We start from the raw sequence: 19,935 nt of genomic DNA on the forward strand, positions 1-19,935 counted from the left end.
GTTTTGGTCGTCCTGTGTTTCAGCGTGTCCTTTGTGAGGCCCGCGTTCAGGAAGGGCTGTGGGATACAAGGAGCGCGTTAAAGGACAGGTTTGGTCCGAGTTTTCGAGAGGTCTCCTTGGGCAGACCTCGCCCCTTTCTCTTAACATCCTTCGGGGCCTAAGGCCCCGCTTTCATCCAGGTCGTACGGGCGCTAAGGGGAGTTTTCGGGGTATTGTCGTTCACTGTGCTTCCCTATTCGAAACCCTTTGTGACTTTAGTTCTTGAGATCATGAATATCCACTGTTTGATTCAGGTTACTGAGGCCCCTGCACCTTCTGGTTATCCTGAAGTTAGTGATCCTGCTTGAGTATGAAGATGTTCACTTGAAAATGAAAGAGTTGAGTTTATTCAGTGTTTTACCTGGCGACTGTTGCCCAGGAGTCAGCCTCTGAGATAGCTCTGAGAAATTATTTTGAAGACATGAGGTGTGATGTTAGTATATATGTGATTCGGGGGAAGGATATGGGTAATTTTCCACGAAAAATTAATCTAAAAAAGAGTTGGACCACTTTATTTGAGCCAGATTTGAGGATTCCAACCCTAGAAGAACATCTCAGAAGGCTCTATATGTGTAACTGAATCTTCTTTGAGTACATCTGAAAGGAACACTTCATTGTATTTCAAGTCATATCCGACTCTTGAGACTCCCATGGACTGTAGCCTGCCAGGATCCTCTGTCCATGGGGTTCTCCAAGCAAGAATACTTGTTTGGAGAGTGGCTACTCATGCCCCTCCGTTCTCCAGAAGAGATTCCTGGCTCAGGGATCTGCATTGCAGGCATATACCATGTGAGCCACCAAGGAAGCCCAATATGTACTATAGTATTACTTAAGCATGTAATCTATTTAAAATGAGATTTTTTTTTATGCTGCTTTCTTCATTTAAAGTGTCCAAAATTAGCTGCACCCTAAATTTTTATCAGATATACTTCATTAGTGTGCATTTAGGATCTTATTTTCCCAACCAGGGATTGAACCCATGACCCCTGCAGTGGAAGTGCAGTTTTAATCACTCAACCAGCAGGGAAATCCCTTGATTAGTGTTTAAAGTGAAAGTCGCTTAGTCATGTTGGACTCTTTGCGACCCCATGGACTATACAGTCAATGGAATTCCCCAGGCCAGAATACTGGAGTGGGTAGCCCATTCCCTTCTCCAAGGGATCTTCCCAACCCAGGGATCGAACCCAGGTCTCCAGCATTGCACGCGGATTCTTTATCAGCTGAGCCACCAAGGAAGCCCAGATTAGTGTTTAGACCATATGCAACTTACAATTGAAAGAGCAGATTCAAATACTGAAGTTGTTCCAAATATAAACCAGACTTATAAGGTCCTAGTGGACAGTTGGTACATAATGGTTGTCAATAAATGGCAGTTGATGATGCTGATACTCTTGTTGTAGAGCATACAGTTTTAGTAGCTTTCATATATGTCCTCTGCACAGAAGGAGCTAATTTATCATGTTGATGACTGATAATTAGTATTTGTTGATCTGTGCTTGATAGGAAGCTGAGCTCCACATAACCATATCTTCAGAGGGATGGAGATGGCCCTATCCACTTGCATTCTTAAGCTACCCTGAAATGATCATGATTCAGGGATGAGTATTTATGTAAATTTCACTATCAGTCATGCAGCATAGCAGCCTATCATATGCCCCATGGTAATTTGTCATTAATGCTTTTTTTTCCCCAGAGGCTCAGCTTTGGATTCTGTTTTTAAAATAGAGATTTCTTTGGTGTGGTTCTGAGCAGTTGTGCTGCTTGTTTATCTAAGAGGAGCTGAAATGAGCCAGAGAATGCTGTTCTCTAAGACAGCTTCCTAGTATGTATGCATGAGGTAGAGTTGCTGCATAGTCCTATTCGTGTATTTTATTGCCTCGATAAGTAAAAACTCACATTACTCAGCGTTTATGTTTCCTTGCCTGTGAAATGACCCATTACTCTTTGCCTGGTGGGTAACATGGCACACCGTTTATCTCTGTGGCTCCAGATGGGACAGGACTTCCCTGGTACTTCATGGCAGTAGTGTATATTTGTGAGTTTTTTAGTTTTTGGTTTTGAGTGTGTGTTTATCTCAGAGTTGCAATGTCGATTTTATTTTTTTAACTTTTCGTTAAAGTATAATTTATTTACAGTAGTGTATTGGTTTCAGGTATGCAACATAATGAATGTATTTTGATCGGTTATACTCCATTTAAAGTTATTATAAAATATCACCTACATTCCATGTGCTGTACAGTATATCCTCATAGCTTTTTTATTTTATACATAGTAGTTCATACCTCTTAATTCCCTGCTCCAGTCTTACTGGCCCTCCCACTGGTAGCCACTAGTTTGTTCTTTGTATCTCTGAGTCTGTTTTGTTCTATTCGTTTCCTTCATTTTTTAGATTTCACATATAAGTGATAACATACAGTATTTGTCCTTGTCAGACTTGTTTCACTAAGCATAATAGCCTCCAGGTCTATCAGTGTTGTTGCAAATGGCAAAATTTCATTCTATTTTATGACTGAATGATATTTTGTTAAACTTCTTTATCCATTCATATGTCGATGGATACTTAGGTTGCTTCTATATCTTGACTTCTGTATGTGTATAATGTTGCTATGAACATTGGGGTGCATGTATCTATTCAAATTACTGTTTTCATTTTCTTTGGATATGTACCCAAAGGAATGTAATTGCTGGATCATATTATAGTTTCCTGAGGAATCTCCATATTGTTTTCCCTACTGGCTACACCAATTTAAATTCACATCAACAAAATACAAGTGTTCCCTTTTCTTCACATCTTCGCCAAATTTGTCATTTGTGGTCTTTTTGATGACAGCCATTCTGACAGGTGTGTGGTAATATCTCATTGTGGTTTTGATTTACATTTGTCTGATGGTGAATGATGTTTAGTATCTTTTCACGTAACTCTTGGCTGTCTGTATATGTTCTTGGGAAAATGTCTTTTCAAGGCTTCCCTTCATTTTTTAATAGAATATTTTTTTTAGTTGTACAGCTGTTTATATATTTTGTATATTAACCTATTATTGGTCATATCATTTGCAGATGTTTTTCTCCCATTCAGTAAATTGTCTTTACATTTTGTTGATGGTTTATTTTGCTGTACAAAAGCTTTTAATTAAATCCCGTTTATTTTTGCTTTTGTTTTCTTTGCTTTTGGAGACAGATCCAAAAGTCATCCAAATTTATGATTTATCCAAATCATAAATTGATTATGATTTATGTCACAGACTGTTCTGTCTGGAGTTTTATGGCTCTGGTCTTACCTTTAGATCATTAATCCATTTTGAGTTTTTTGTACATAGTATGAGAAAATGTTCTAGTTTCTTTCTTTTACATGAGCTGTCCAGTTTTCTGAGCACCATTTATTGAAGAGACTGTCTTTTCTCCATTGTGTATTCTTGCCTCCATTGTGTATTTTGTCATAGATTAATTGACTATAAGTGTGTGGGTTTATTTCTGGGCTCTGTATTCTGTTGTTCTGTGTGTCTTTTTCTGTATCAGTGCTATACCATTTGATTACTGCGTTGTAGTATTGTCTGAAGTCAAGGAATGTGATATCTACAGCTTTGTTCTTTTTCTCAAGATTGCCTCGGGCATTTAGCATCTTTTCTGGTTCCATATAAATTTTAGGATTATTTGTTCTAGTTTTGTGAAAACTGTCATGAGTACTTTTCTGGGGATTGCATTAAATCTGTAGTTGCTTTGGGTAATATGGACATTTTAACAGTATTAATTCTTCCAATCCATGAGCATGGGATATCTTTCCACTTCTTTGTAATATCATCTTTAATTTCCTTCAGTGTTTTATTGTTTTCAGAGTATAGTTCTTTTTTGTTAAGTTTTTTCATTCTAACTTAGTAATTTAATTCTTTTTAATGCATTTTTAATGGGATTTTTTCCTTGCTTTTTGTCTCTGATAGTTATTATTGTATAGAAAAGCAACGGATTTCTGTATATTAATCTTGTATACTGCTGTATTACTGAATTCATTTATTTTTAGTTTTTTGGTGGAGACTTTAAGGTATTGTATGTATATATAGTACCATGTCATCTGCAAATAGTGACAGTTTGACTTCTTCTTTTCCTATCTGAAAAAGAAAAAGTGAAAGTGTTAGTTGTTCAGTCATGTCTGACTGTTTGCAGCCTTGCCTATCTGAAGGCCTTTTATTTCTTTTTCTCATCTGATAGCTGTGGCTAAGACTTCCAGTACAAGTGGTGAGAGTGAGTATCCTTGTCTTACTTCTGATTTTAGATGAAAAGCTTTCTGTATTCCACTGAGTATGGTGTTAGCTGTGGGCTTGTATAAATGGCCTTTGTTATGTTGAGATATGTTCTCTACATACCAGCTTTGATGAGAGTCTTTATCATGAATAGATACTGACTTTGTAAAATATTTTTCCTGCATTTATTGAAATGATCTTGTGATTTTTATTCGTCCTTTTGTTAATGTGGTGTATCACATTACTTCATTTTTCAAATGTTGAATCATACTTGAATCCCTGGAGTAAATCCCACTTGATCATTGTGAATGATTTTTTAATAGATTTTTTAATTCAGTTCGCTAATACTTTGTTGAGAATTTTTGCATCTATATTCATGAGAGATATTTGCATGTAATTTAATTTTTTATATTACCTTTTTCTGATTTTGGCATCAGGTAATGATGGTCTCATAAAATGAATTTGGGAGTGTTCCCACCCCTTCAGTTTTTCAGAATAGTTTGATAAGAGTAAGCATTAAAGGGACTTCCCTGGCATGCCGGTGGTTAAGACTCTGCTCTTCCAGTGCAGTGTGTGGGTTCAGTTCTTGGTCAGGGAAATGGGATCCTACATGCTATGTGGCATGGCAAAAAAGAATACGTATTAAGCCTTCTTTTTATGTTTGGTGGGATTCCCCTGTGAAACTGTCACCCTGAACTTTTGGTTTTTAAGGGCTTTGATTACTATTTCGGTTTCAGCAGTGGTAATTGATCTGTTCAGATTATTTTTCTTGACTTAGTTTTGGAAGATTGTGTGACACTGGAAATATATTTCTTTTAGATTGTCCAATTTATTGGCGTATAACTGTTCATAGAATTCTTTTTTTTATAATATTATTTTATGATTATTTGCCTCTCTGATATCAGTTGCAATTTCTCCTCTCCCGTTTTTTTATTGCTTTTGTTTGGTACCCTCTTTCCTCTTGTTTCTTGATGAGACAGGTTAAAGCCTTATCAACATTATGTATCTTTTCAAAAGACCTGCTCTTGGTTTCACTGATATTTTCTCAGATTATTTCCTCTCTGATGTTTTTTATTTCTTTCCTTCTGATAACTTTGGGCTTTGGTTGTTCTTCTTCTACTTCCTTTCAGTATTAAATTAGGTTGTTTATTTGAGTTTTTTCTTATTTCTTGAGATACGATATGATAGATAAATATGATAGATATTTACTATCATAGAATTTTCTCTTCTAACTGCATTTGCTGCATCCATAAATTTGGTGAAGTTTTGTTTCTGTTTTCATTTGTCTTGACGTATTTTCCAGTTTCCTCTTTGATTTCATCGTTGACCTATTGGTTTTGTAGTAGCGTGTTGCTTTGTTTCCACATGCTTATTCTTTTCCCATTTTTCTTTCTGTAATTGATTTTTAATTTCATACCATTGTGGTCAGAAAAAAAGCCTTAATATAATTTCTGTCCTTTTAAATTTGTCGAGCTTACATGTTATCTCTCTTGGAGAACATTCTGTGTGTACTTGAAAAGAATATTTATTTTACTATTTGGGGATGGAATGTCTTGTAGTTATCTATTAAGTCCAGCTAGCCTAAATGTGTCTTTTAGTACCATTGTTTTCTTACTTATTTTCTGTCTTGCTGATGTGTCCACTGATATAGTTGGGCATTAAAATTTCCTATTTTTATTGTATTGTAGTCAATGTCTCACTTTATGACTGTAAGTAATTGCTTTATTTATTTAGGTGCTCCTGTATTAAGCCATATATGTTAACAAATGTTACATCCTCTTGTACTGATGCTTCTATCATTACCAAATGCCTTTCTTTGTCCTTTGGACTTTGTTTTAAAGTCTTCTTTGTCTGCCATGAGTAATGCTACTTCAGATTTTTGTTTGTTTGCATTTGTGTGGAATATCTTTTCCATCCTTTCACTTTCAATCTGTGTATGTCTTTAGCTTTACTAATTTGTGGTTACCATGGGGCTCATATGTTGACCTGTAACTAGATCTACTTGTTTGAAACTAATAGTCATTTAACTTCAAGCACATTCTAAATTATTTGCTCCCTTCTTCCACATTTTTTGTTTTCAATGTCGTGTTTTATGTTTATCCCTTAACTGATTATTGTAGTTACAGTTTCTTTTATTTTTTTTATTATTATTTTTTTTTAATTTATTTACTTTGTGCCTTCTGGCTTTTATTTTATTTATTTTTTTATTTTATTTTTTTTAATTTTAAAATCTTTAATTCTTACATGTGTTCCCAAACATGAACCCCCCTCCCACCTCCCTCCCCATAACATTCTATCATGTATACTATCATGTAAGAATTGAATCGCCAGTCTATATCTGACGCAGGATACAGCATGCTTGGGGCTGGTGCATGGGGATGACCTACAGTTTCTTTTAATCTTCATTTTAGCTTACTTAAACCCTTGGTCTACAGCCTTTACTATATGTTTACCTTTACTAGTGGGATTATCCTTTCCTGTACATTCTTTCTTCTTGTTGTAGCCTTTTTGTTTCTACTTAGAGAAGACCCTTTAACATTTCTCTTTGGGTTCTTTTAGTATTGCTGAACTCTTCTAGTTTTTGCTTGATTGAGAAGTTCTTTATCTCTCCTTCAGTTTTGAATGATAAGCGTGTTGGGTAGAGTATCTTAAGTTGTAGGTTTTTCCCTTGCAGCACTTTAAATGTATTATGTCCTTCTGTTCTGCAAAGTTTCCGCAGAAAACAGCTGATAGCCTTAAAGGTGTCCCTTGTATGTGATTCTTTTTCTCTTGGCTGCCTTTAGAATTTTCTCTTTAGCTTTTGCATTTTATTATTATATATTTTTGTACGGATCTCTTTGGATTCATCTTGTTAGGGACTCTGTACTTTCTGTGTCCTTCTTCAGATTCAGGAAATTTTCAACCAACATTTCATCAAATACATTTTGACCCTTTCCTCTCTACTCATTCTGGGACCCTTCCAATGTTGTCCCAGAAGCTCCTTAAACTTTTTTTTTTTTTTTTGTTGCCCCACCATGTGGCTTTGAAGATACTTAGTTCCTTGACCAGGAATCAAACCCAGGCCCACAGCAGTAAAAGTGCTCAGTCCCAATCGCTGGACCACCAAGGAATTCCTAAACTGTCCTAATTTTTTTAATTTGTTTTTTCTTCTGATTTTTCTGATTGAGTGGTTTCTGTTATTCTATTTTCCAGATCACTTATCCTTTCTATGTCACCCCATCTACTGTTAATCCTTTCTAGTGTGTTTTTCATTTCAGTTATTGTATTCTCCACTTCTGACTGGTTCTTTTTTATATTTTCTAGTTATAATTCTCATTGTGTTCTTTCTTTCTTTTCCCGAGTTCAATTAGCATTCTTATTACTACGGCTTTAACATCTTGTTATATTTATCTTCATTGAATTAGTTGTTTGTCAGGGTTTTGTGTGTGTCCTTTCATTTGAAACAAATTCTTTTGTCTTCTCCTTTTGTTTAACTTTCTCTGTCCCTATGAAATTAAGTAAAACAGTTGCCTATCCCATCTTTGAAGGTGTGTCGTTTTGTGGGACGACCCTTATGCATTCTTCGTGTACCCCATAGCTTTGATTGGTGGCTGGATCTAAAGTAAGCACAGGGCAACTTCCCTGGTTGTCCAGTGGTGGAGACTCTGCACTTCCACTGCAAGGGGATGGGTTCAATCCCTGGTCAGGGAGCTAGAACCCAACAACTTGTGTGGCATGGCCATAAATAAATAACATTTTAAAAAACAAAGTGAGCACATGTTTTGTCTTTCCTCGGGGTGTTTTGGCAGCTGTCACCTTGTTGGGTGATAGCTGGAGATAAAATTGGAGTTGGGCTGGAGATAGAAGGGCTAGAGCCAGAACCCTGTGTGGGCTGGTTCTTTTCCTATGCCCAGTGGCTATCAGTGTCCTGTCAGCAGGGACAGGGGCAGGTCCCAATGTGCTGGAAGCAGAAGCCTTGACTGTTGAGTCTGAGTTGGTTCTGTTCCCTCCAAGTATGCACTCTCTTTTCTCTCAGCAGCTAGAGCAGGAGGTTTGTTGTGTGTCAGACACACACTGAGACTGTCTAAGAAGCCAGTCAAGGATCCAGACAACTTGCGATCCACCACCTCCACAAGTGCCAGCAGTATGCTCCCTCACCCCATTCAGATGAGGTGTTGGGTCCAAATCTGGTACCTCCCCCAAGTGTACACTCTTCCTTGGCAGCAAACACTTTTCCCTAGTTAGAAACTGACCTGAGCTTCAGGCAGGTTCAGCCTGCTTCTTCCACCTTGTTCCTGGGAATAAGCAAGCTGTGCTCTCTCATCAGGAGTGGAGTCCTGGATTCTTACAGCCTTCCTGTAAGTCCCACTTGTTTTCAAACCAGCTAAAGGAACTTGTCTTCCTGATGTCAGACCACAGGTTTGCAGTGTCCAATTTGTGGTTCAGACCTCCAGGCTCATGATATTCCTCTTCTGTGTCCCCTTCCTGGTGGACCCCCCGACCACTTGCCTCCTTTCCTACCTGACTCCGTGGGGACCTTTTTTACAGACTTGGTTTTGGAAGCATCTTTCTGCTGATGTCCAGTTTGTTTTCAGTGAGACTTGCTCCACATGTGGATGTACTTTTTATTTATTCCTTAGAGGGATGTGAGCTCAGTGGCCTCCTACTTCACCAACTTTCCTCTCTGAGATTTTCTGAATGTGCAGGGATATTCGGAAATTTTGAACTAAAGTGGAATGATTTCCAGGCAAGGACTGTGGGAATTATGATCAATTCTGGGTGCCCATGCCTTCTTTCTTCTCCTAGGTGTTCTTACTAAGGACTCTTCCTGCCTTCCTGAGGAAAAGATAGAAGCAAACAGGATGGTAACTGAGTGTTTAAGAAATTGTTCTCAGGTAAGAAGAAAGTGTATCCTTGTACAAAATGACCTGCTGCATTTACCAGATGGACACATTTGAGCTACTTAAATAAAGTCTGTCTGAATCCCTGTTGAATTGCCTCACAAAGTGGAAGCTCTCATATTGATTATTCAGAGGGATTGCTCTGAATAATCATAATATTTCAATAATTACCTTCTGATATTGTCTCATGATTGCAACTCCCCATTTTGTTTTGTTTTGTTTTTGCCTGTTGTTCTGACATGATAAGGAATGATAGTGTGTATTTCTCAGTGAATTTATTTATTCATCAGCTTGTAAAAATATTTGTAATTTGCTTAGAATTATGTTACTGGTTCCATATTGATCAGAAATGAGTGTAGATAGAAAGAAGACCATTGTGTCGTGGGGGAGATGATGAGAGAACTTGAAGCCCTCTATTGATATTGAGTCTTCCTACTCCATTCCCCACTGAACACTGTTGAAGATCTTACTTCACTGAAGCTAGTATGTGTATGACGGTTCAGGACTCAGTGACCTTTGCTGATGTGGCTGTGAACTTCACCCAGGAAGAATGGACTTTACTGAACTGCTTTCAGAGAAAGCTATACAGAGATGTGATGCTGGAGAACTACAAGAACCTGACCACAGCAGGTACAGCCGCCATCATTCCTGTAGCCTCTTAGGAGACAGACATATATGTGCTGTACCGTCTGTGTTCTGAGATAGGTGATGTCAACCTGAACACAATGGGAACTAGTAGACATTCGTCTCTACATGAATGAGTTTTAACCCAGTGTGGTTTCTGTAACAATATGGTTTTAGAACTAACAGTGTTACTATCATTCTTTTAGAAATGTGCATTCTCAATTGTTCACCTAAGGCATAGTAAATGAAACACTGGAATTTGGGCCCAGTCATCTGTGTTTTAACAAGCACTGGACATGATTTTCATAGACACCAAAATTTGGGAACCACTAGTTTAGTGCCTTCTCCATGAGAATGAATATTTTCTTTTTGCACTTATTTCATTTCCCACTTTAGTAAAAGTCTTAGTGCTTTGTAAATGTACATATAGGTCTGAAAGTGTATTTCAGGAGCCAGAGAGATGATCTGTCTGAGACACAGAAAGAGAAGCTATTCACCTTTATATCTCTTTTGGAATATTATTAATACCACATTCATTCTAATGACCTGATTAGATACTGGACCTTATTCATGGGAAGATTTGTCTTGTTTGGAGGGCTGTTTCTATCAATAGATCTTTCCTCATGAACAGGATATCAGGTGTTCAAACCCACTCTGATCTCTTGGTTGGAAGAAGAAGAGTTGAGTACTGTGGAGAAAGGAGTCCTCCAAGGTGAGTGATTGTAAAGAAGTTTGCATGTTAATAAAATTTCAGTGTGTTTTTAGTTTATAAGGAGGCAACTTGTTAAGATGTGCTTTTCTCTCAGAAGGCTGAGGTCATTGGTTTTTGATGCTCTGTACCTTCCTCAACTTCTCACATGTACTTGTATGTGAGTGCTAAGTCATTTCACTCATGTCCAAGTCGTTGTGACTCTTTTGATTGTAGTCCACCAGGATCTTCTGTCCGTGGGACTCTCCAGGCAAGAATACTGGAGTGCTCTCCTCCAGAGGATCTTCCCGACCAGGGATCGAACCCATGTCTCTCGTGTCTCCTGCATTGCCAGGCCAGTTCTTTACCACTAGCACCACCTGGGAAGCCCCTCATGTACTTACTTTCCATTTAATTAGAATTTCCAATGATCTCATAAAATAACCTTTTGTTTCTTCTTTAGTTTTAACATTTTGATGTATACTCTTTGTCCAGAACGTTCCCTGATAATACTCTGTCTCTTTCCTTCATGTTAATTTTCAAAGACTTGTCTTTTAAATCAAATGCTGAACCCGTGGTGGATTCATGTCAATGTATGGCAAAACCGATACAGTACTGTAAAGTAAAATAAAGTAAAAGTAAAAGTTAAAAAAATAAATAAAAACATGTATTTCTGTAAAAATAAATAAATCAAATAAATCAAATGCTGAATTTTAACTACATATACATATATTACTACTTAATTTTTGACATAATCAAACTCCCCAAATCTATCTTGCCTTTTTAAAAGATATGCTTAATTTGGAAAAACATACAACTGAGCCTTATTGTTTTTACTACTTTTAACATCCACTTCTTTTTGCAAAGTCTTAAATTTGTCATTCTCTTTTAGAGTGGGGAATCCAACTTGAAGCCAAAGACTCAAGAATTGGGCAGAATATTTTTGGGAAAAAAATGTCAAATGGGATAGAAAAGGTAAGGTCACTAAGTTTCAAAAAAATATTTCTTATTTTCCACATAGATAATTTTAGGATTTTTGTAGAATTTGAGCACAAGTGATATTTGAGATCAAAGGCATTCACCCTGGAGATAGCAATGTTTCTCAAAGAATTCTGATTATGACTAGGTTGGGGATATCCTATCCCTAGGTTGATACTTGTTGCTTCAAAATTCCTGCAAGGAATCATTCCCACTTATATAAATTAGACATAGAGTTTTCAAAACAATTCAATGAAGCTGTGTAGAAGCCTTTTTTTCTTTTTTAAGAAACAGGTTTATTTTTTTGTCCTTTTTTTTTTAATTATGAAAGTATGATAACACATTTACAGGAGACTTGGAAAATACAGAACAAAGTTACATATATATACTACATTTATACACTATATATACTACAATTATTGTTTCAGGTATAAAAATTAAGGTTTTTAGTAGAGTTTCAATATCAGCTCTCAGAAATTAATAGAATGAACAGAGGAAAAGTAGAAGGGTATAGCAGACCTTAAAGACACTATGAACCAATTCAACATAATTAAGATTTATACAATTTTCACACAACTGCAGGATATAAATTCTATTCAGGTTCCCATAGGCTGTAATCCAGGAGACACTAGAACATATCCAGGGACATAAAACAAGGTGCAGAAATTTCATGCTCTAAGAGTATTGAAATCATAGTGTCTGTTCTCTTGTCACTGTAGGAAATTATGTTAGAAATCAATATCGAGAGATAACTGAAAAAACCCTCATATTTTCAAGTGTAATGTGACATTTACCAAGAGAGATCTTTAACTTAGCCATTGAAAGCCTCAATAAAGTTGAAAGACTGAAAAAACACAGAAGGTGATGGCAGAGAAGAAAGCATTTAAATGAGAAATTAATATCAAGGATACTTTAGAAACCCCATGTATTTGGAAATTAAATGTCCACTTTTAAATGATAAGTGTAGCTAAGAAGCCATAAGAAGGAAAATTAGAAAATATTAGTAACAATAAAAATGAAAAGAAAATTTATCAGAACTTATTGCATGCAGCTGAAGTTGCTCAATGCAACTAAATACAATGTGGAATCTTGAATAACAAATAATGGACACTAACATCAAATTTTGTGAAATTTGAACAAAATCTGTACTTTAATTAATAATATTGTATCATATGTTAATTTTTTTTAGCAACATAGTATTTCTTTATATTCTCAGAATTGGATTAAATGTTTCAAGCCTCATTCAATTTTTTTTAAAAAACAACTAAAATAGTAAGCTTTCTTGGCTTTTACCAGTGATACTAGATGCTAGAATAAATAGATCTGTATCAGAGTTTCTGAGTGAATATAAATTAAATCTAGCATTGTATTATACTTAAACATGTAGAACCAAAATATCATAAATTTTGTAGCTAATCAAAAATTTGTAAGTTTTCTAAAATATATATTATACATACTATTTACGTATATATATGTATACAAAAACTTTTCTTCTACACTTCATAAAGGCTTAAGAAAGAACAACAACAAAAAAACTGGAAAACAAACTAAGTGAAATGGGAGCATTGAAGATGAAAAAGAAAAGGTGAAATTATATAAAAGTAAAAGCTCATCATATAGTTTAGTTATTTTTAAACATGACTGCTCATTAGAATCACATCTGGAGCTTTGGAGGAAAAAACAATACCTGGGCATTTGTATTTTTCAAAAAATTCCAAGATAATTCATGGATAAGTCATCTGGATTTTAAAAAGTGGTTACAAGTTTTTCTGTTAAGTGGTAATTTTAGTAATATAGAATTCTATTATTTTCTGTTGACCAATTATGATACAGTGGTGTTAAAATGAATAATAGTTACATAATCACAATAGTAAAGGATGTTTATCAATTTTCACAACCAATAGCCAGACAAAAAATAAAAGATAGTTATAATTGCAAGCTATAATGGACACATGATTAACCTAACAATATAAAAGAATTACATACAATTTAGGTGGTTAAGTAGAGTGATATGGTAAGTGGAAGTGCATATATGTGCATGTTTTCATCCACCCAGCCAATTTGCTTTGGTTGGTGCATTTAACCAATTTACAGTTAAGGTAATTATTGATATGTATGATCCTATTTCCATTTTATTAATTGTTTCAGGTTTATTTTTTGTAGGTATTTTCCTTTGCTTGTGTTTCCTGCCTGGAGAAGTTCCTTTAGCGTTTGTTGTAAAGCTGGTTTAGTGGTGCTGAATTCTCATTAACTTTTGCTTGTCTAAAACTTTTCTTTGTCAAATCTGAATGAGAGTCCTGCTGGGTAGAATATACTTGGTTATACATTCTTCCCTTTTATCACTTTAAATATTAATATATCATCCCATTCCTTTCTGGCTTATAGAATTTCTTTTGAGAAATCAGGTGATAACATTATAGGAGTTCCCTTGTGTATTATTTGTATATAAAAGCAACGTTTTTCCCTTGTTGCTTTTAATATTTTATTAATATCTTTGTCTTTAATTTTTGTCAGTTTGATTACTATGTGTGTCAGTGTGTTCCTCCGTGGGTTTATCCTGCCTGAGATTCTCTGCACTTCTTGGACTTGGTTGACTATTTCCTTTCCCACATTAGGGAAGTTTTCAGCTATTATCTCTTCAAATGTTTTCTCAGATCCCTCCTTCTGGGACCCCTATCATGTCAATTTTGGTGCATTTAATGTTATCCCAGAAGTCTCTTAGGCTGTCTTCAATTTTTTTTTTCCCCTATATTCTGTTTTGTGCCAGTGATTTCTGTCATTTTGTCTTACAGGTCACTTATCCTATCTAGTTATTCTGCTGTGTCTTCTAGTCTTGTTCATCTCTGTTTGTTGTTCTTTAGTTCTTCTAAGTCTTTGGTAAACATTTCTTGTATTTTCCCCATTCTCTTTCTGAGATCCTGGACCATCTTCACTATTACTGTTCTGAATTCTCTTTGTGGAAGGTTGCATATCTCTAATTCATGTAGTTGTTTTCCTAGGGCTTTATCTTGTCCCTTCATCTCAGACATAATCCTTTGCCTTTTCATTTTAAATAACTTATTGTGATGTGGTTTCTGTTCTGACAGCTGAAGAATTGATGTTTTTCTTGTTGCTTTTGTCTGCCTTCTGGTGGATAAGGCTATGAGGCTTGTGTAAGCTTTCTAATGGGAGAGACTGGCAGTTGGAAAAACTGGGTCTTGCTCTGGTAGGCAGGGCCTTGTTCAGTAAAACTTTAATCCAATTGTCAGCTGATGGGTGGGGCTGTACTCCCTCCCTGTTAGTTGTTTGGCCTGAGGCAGCCCAGTCCTAGAGTCTACAGGCGCTATGGTAAGGTTAATGGTTATCTCCAAGAGGGCTTACACCAAGGGGCACCTCCCAGGACTGCTGCTGCCAGTGCCCCCATCTCAAGGTGAGCCACTGGTGGTCCACGCTTCTGATGGAGACCCTCCAACACTAGCAGGTAGGTTTGGTTCAGTCTCCTGTGGGGTCACTGCTCCTTTCTCCTGGGTCCTGGTGCATGCAAGATTTTGTTTATGACTTCCAATAGTGCAGTCTCTGTTTCTACCAGTCCTATGGAAGTCCTGCAGTCAAATCCCACTGGCTTTCAAAGTCAGATTGCAGGATGATTCTAGTCCCTTTGCTGGATCTGGAAGCTGAGAAGCCTTGGACGGGGCTCAGAACCTTCACAACAGTGTGAGAACTTACTTGGTATTATTGTTTTCCAGTTTGTGGGACACCCATGCAGTGGGTATGTGATTTGATTTTATTGTGATAGCACTCCTCCCACCATCTTGTTGCCACTTCTCCTTTCTGTTTGGACGTGGGGTATACTTTTTTTGGTCAGTTCCAGCATCTTTCTGTCTATGGTTGTTCAACAGCTAGTTGCAATTTCAGTGCTCTCACAAGAGAAGAGTGCACATCCTTCTATTCCACCATCTTGAATCAATCCCCTACTTTATTTTGATGGCTTATTTATTTGACTCCTGTGAGTCTTAATTGCAGTGTGTTGGCTTTCTCTCTAGTTGTAGCACACAGACTCAGTTGCCCCATGGCATATGGGTTCTTAGTTCCATGACCAAGTATTGGACCCACATCCTCTGCATAGGAAGGTGAATTCTTAACCATTGAACCACCAGGGAGTCCCCTGTAGAACTCTTTTAAGATGAGAGTATATGGCACATCATTCTTACAGAAGGATTTCATCATTTAAATTGAAATAAATCAACAGGGCAAGAATAGTATGAATGTAATGGAGATGGTATAAATCATTCATTCTCATTATAATAATGTTTCTGTTTTGAGATGGAGAGGAGGAGTTAATGAGTCTGAGAAATCTTTGAATCATCATCCTTCCATTTCTCCACAGGCAAGAGGCCTTAATGTACAGGAACTCTATGACAGTGAGCAATGTGGGAAAGACTTCAGTGACCACTCATGCCTTAGGACACACAGGAGTACTCAAAATGGAGGGAACCCTTATGAAGATAATCAGGATGGGAAAAACTTCCTTACTCTGCACAACAAATCCTTTACTGGAGAAAAATGTTCCATGTTTAATCAGTGTCGAGAAACTGTCATGCTGTCTCCAAATATTGTGCCCTGGAAATCTTACGTACAAGAAAAAGCCTTAGAATGCAGAGATGTTGGGAGAGCCTTTGTTAATCAGTCTTACCTTTGGACACAAGTGAGAGCTCACAATAAAGAAAAGCTCTACAAATGGAAGGAATGTGGAAAAACTTCTGGTCACTCAACAAGCCTTCATGCACATGTGCCAACTCACACTGCTAACAAATGCTACAGATGTGAGGACTCTGGAAAAGTCTCCACTGCATCCCTAAGCCATAGACAACATATAAAAACACACACTGGAGAGAAGCCTTTTCAGTGTGACACATGTGGGAAAGCCTTTAGGTTTTCCTCATACCTTCTTGTTCATAGTCGAATTCACACTGGAATAAAACCCTACAAATGTAAGGAATGTGGGAAAACCTTTAGATTGTCCTCATACCTTCGTGTTCACAGTCAAATTCACACTGGAATAAAACCCTACAAATGCAGGGATTGTGGGAAAGCCTTTAGATTATCCTCATACCTTCGTGTTCACAGTCAAATTCACACAGTAATAAAACCTTACAAATGTGAGGAATGTGGGAAAGACTTCAAACATTCTCTGCCCTTTAACATTCACATGGGAACTCACACTGGAGATCAACCCTATAAATGTAAGGAATGTGGGAAAACCTTCACTCGATCCTCAGGCCTTATTGAACATATGAAAACTCATACTGGAGAGAAGCCTTTTAAGTGTGACACATGTGGAAAAACCTTCACTCGATCCTCAGGCCTTACTGAACATATGAAAACACACACTGGAGAGAAGCCTTTTAAGTGTGACACATGTGGAAAAACCTTCACTCGATCTTCAGGCCTTACTCGACATATGAAAATTCACACTGGTGAGAAGCCTTTTAAATGTGATACATGTGGGAAAGCCTTTGCTTCTTCTTCCCACCTTATTAGACATCTGCAGTCTCATACTGCACAGAAGACTATTAAATGTGACAAATGTGGGAAGGCCTTTGCTAATTCCTCATATCTTACTATACATTTTAGAACTCACACTGGAGAGAAGCCTTTTGAGTGTAATGTGTGTGGGAAAACATTTACCACTTCTTCATATCTTATCATACACAAACGAACTCACACTGGAGAGAAACCATATGAATGTAAGGAATGTGGAAAAACGTTTTCTCACTTCTCAAGCCTTTCTTACCATATAAAACGACATTGAAGAGAGGCCATTGAAATGTGACAGATGTGGAAAACCCCTTGCTGCTTTCTCATATCTTATGAAACATTTTCTTAAAAATTTTGGCTGCACCCACAGCATGTAGGACCTTAGTTCCCAGTGATTGAACCCAAGTCCCCTGCATTGGAAGGCAGAGTTTTAACCACTGGACCACCAGGGAAGTCCCTTACTAAATATTTTTGAACTCAGAATGGAAAGATGCCTTTAGAGTGTAATAAGTGTGGGAAAAGATTTGCAAATTCTTCACCCTTTGCCATTCACAAGTGTATTCACACTGGTGAGATACCGTATAAATGTTTGGAATGAGGGGAGGGATTTGCTGCTTCTAAGCAGTTTTGAAATGTTATTTATTCATTTTGGCTGTACCATGCAGCTTGTAGGGTGTTAGTTTCCCAACCAAGGATTATACCTGGGCCCTTGGGAGTGAGAACATGGAGCTGTAACCACCACTGGACTGCCAGGGAATTCTCTTAAGTATTTTAGAGCTTATACAGGGCAAAAGACTTTCAAGTGTAATATATGTGGGGAAACACGCACCAGTTCATCCGTTACCACACACAAAGCTATTCACACTGGAGAGAAACCCTATAAATGTAAGGCACAGAGGAAAGCTTTTTGTCTTTCTGATTCACTTCAACAACATGAAAGGTCAACACTTGGGAGCTGCTCTACAAATGTTAAGAATGTGGGAAGGACCTCAGTCTCACAACTGGTTTGTAAGCTATCACAATGGGGATTTCCCTGGTGGTCCAGTGGTTAAGGATCTGCCTTGCAATGCAGTGGACACGAGTTCAATCCCTGCTTGGGGAACTAAGATCCCACATGCCACAGAGCAACTAAGGTCGCACACTACAAGTACTGAGTCTGCACACTGCAACTAGTGAGTCCACACACAGCAACAAAGGATCTGGCATGAGGCAACAAACTTCTTACATGCCGCAAAGAAGACTCAAAGCAGCCAAATAAATAAACTTAAAAAAAAAAAAAAACACAGTGAAGCCATATTATAATATTAAGAGGCATGGACAGCCCTTCACTCTTTCCTTAGTGAAATTAATATTTTTTAAATATGGGAGATCTTGCAGCAGACAGAAATCCTACTGATTTAAGCTATGTGGGTAAGTTTTATTATTTTTTACAGTTTATACCTTTAGGAAAAAGAAAGTAATTTTAACTTGTTCTTAGAGATTTACATGGTTATTTATTGAAGACATCCAATGTATCTTTTCCTGTGTAAATTCTAGTTCTGCTAAATAGTTTAATGTTCACTTATAATCTCACTGTGGAGAAAAACTTTATGAATGTAAGAAGTTAGTTGTAGAGTCATCATTTTCCATTAGATTGTTCCTCATTCTTAATAAACATGAGGTGTTTCACAGCCAAGAGAAACTGGAGTATTTGGAAAATACTACCCTGAGTCTGAAATCTTAGAGTTGCTGAGAGGTGTAGAGTTCTGGGGGTTCTGTAGATCTATTTTAAGCATTTGTGATTTGGCTCTGACCTTGGAAAGAGTCCGACACAACTGAGGAACTAAACAACAAGAACAAATTCGTGCACACGGTGTGTCTTTCTTCACTCTCATAGCTAGACCAGGCCAGTATAGTGACTACACTTTCAGTTTGCAGCTGGGTCTAAAGTGGATCTATAGGATACACACTTTATCCTTGTCTAACCTGCTGGATTCTCTGTTGGATTGACATTGTCTTCACAATTGTGAAAACAGTGAGTGCTTAAATGTGTACAGTGCTCACCAACCTCACATACGGTGAGGACTTCCCTGGCGGCTCAGACGGTAGAGAATCTACCTGCAGTGCAGGAGACCTGGGTCCAATCCCTGGGTCGGGAATATCCCCTGGAGAAGGGAATGGCTACCCATGCCAGTATTCTTGCCTGGAGAATTCCATGGACAGAGGAGCCTGGTGGTCTACAGTCCATGGGGTCACAAAGAGTTGGACATGACTGGTCGACTAACTCTTTTCATGCTGTCCAAGGTGAGGGATATGGTATGTCTATAAATTTTGTAAAATTATCCTGTCATTCTTACCCTGATCCTGGCATGGCATGAGTGGAGATTACATCTAATGTGAGTCACCCCGATTTCATGACTTTTGTAGGTGAACACCCCAGCATCTGAGGGAGAATCTTTAATCTCAAGCTGTGCAGAAAGTAATTGAGAATAATGTTCTCTTTCACCCCTAAACCCAACACTACAGTCTGACAAAACAACTATTTTTCTTGGTCAGAAAACAGTTGTCACTGATGATATAACTTGCTTCTGTATTTGTTATTCCACTCATCTGCTGTGAGAACAGAAAAACTCATGTGAATAGAGCTGGTCCTGATCATCTGTTGTGCTTGATGCCATCAGTGGCAGTTCCTGAGTGTGGGTCTTGGGTGCAGATACAGACCTGCAGAAACTCATTTTAGCCTTGACAAAGTTCTCATGCTTGAGCAGCCTTGGGTTATGTTGAGTTTGGCTATCATGCCTGCAGCTGCTTGATGATGCTTTATTGAGGTTTAATCAAACCATTGTAATGATAATGATAATCCAGATCAACCTTAACAATAAATCCTGAACAAGAATTGCATGTGCACTTTTGTGTTACACAATTGTATGTATGGAGGAATATGTCATGTTGTAGTTTAATTTGGGGTGTGTACATTGTGACTCAGCCCATCTGT

General features: G+C 37.4%; 1 protein-coding gene across 1 annotated transcript; it reads left to right on the forward strand.

Annotated features, from left to right (window-relative positions):
* On the forward strand, window positions 1-17,235 carry LOC128050522 (zinc finger protein 266-like). Its single transcript, XM_052642773.1, has 6 exons — window positions 1-88; window positions 9,060-9,148; window positions 9,658-9,784; window positions 10,410-10,490; window positions 11,359-11,441; window positions 15,811-17,235. The coding sequence occupies exons 2-6, from the start codon at window positions 9,116-9,118 to the stop codon at window positions 17,233-17,235; spliced, it is 1,749 nt and encodes a 582-aa protein (XP_052498733.1). The 5' UTR covers window positions 1-88; window positions 9,060-9,115.
* The last annotated feature ends 2,700 nt before the right edge of the window (window positions 17,236-19,935 follow it).

This window comes from Budorcas taxicolor, chromosome 7, assembly GCF_023091745.1.
Source record: "Budorcas taxicolor isolate Tak-1 chromosome 7, Takin1.1, whole genome shotgun sequence".
Taxonomy (NCBI): domain Eukaryota; kingdom Metazoa; phylum Chordata; class Mammalia; order Artiodactyla; family Bovidae; genus Budorcas; species Budorcas taxicolor.

Coding starts and splice junctions, on each gene's coding strand:
- LOC128050522 (XM_052642773.1), top strand. CDS start 9,116: ATGGTAACTGAGTGTTTAAGAAATTGTTCTCAG. Junction 10,491..11,358: donor GGAGAAAGGAGTCCTCCAAG/GTGAGTGATTGT, acceptor ATTCTCTTTTAG/AGTGGGGAATCCAACTTGAA. Junction 11,442..15,810: donor TGTCAAATGGGATAGAAAAG/GTAAGGTCACTA, acceptor ATTTCTCCACAG/GCAAGAGGCCTTAATGTACA.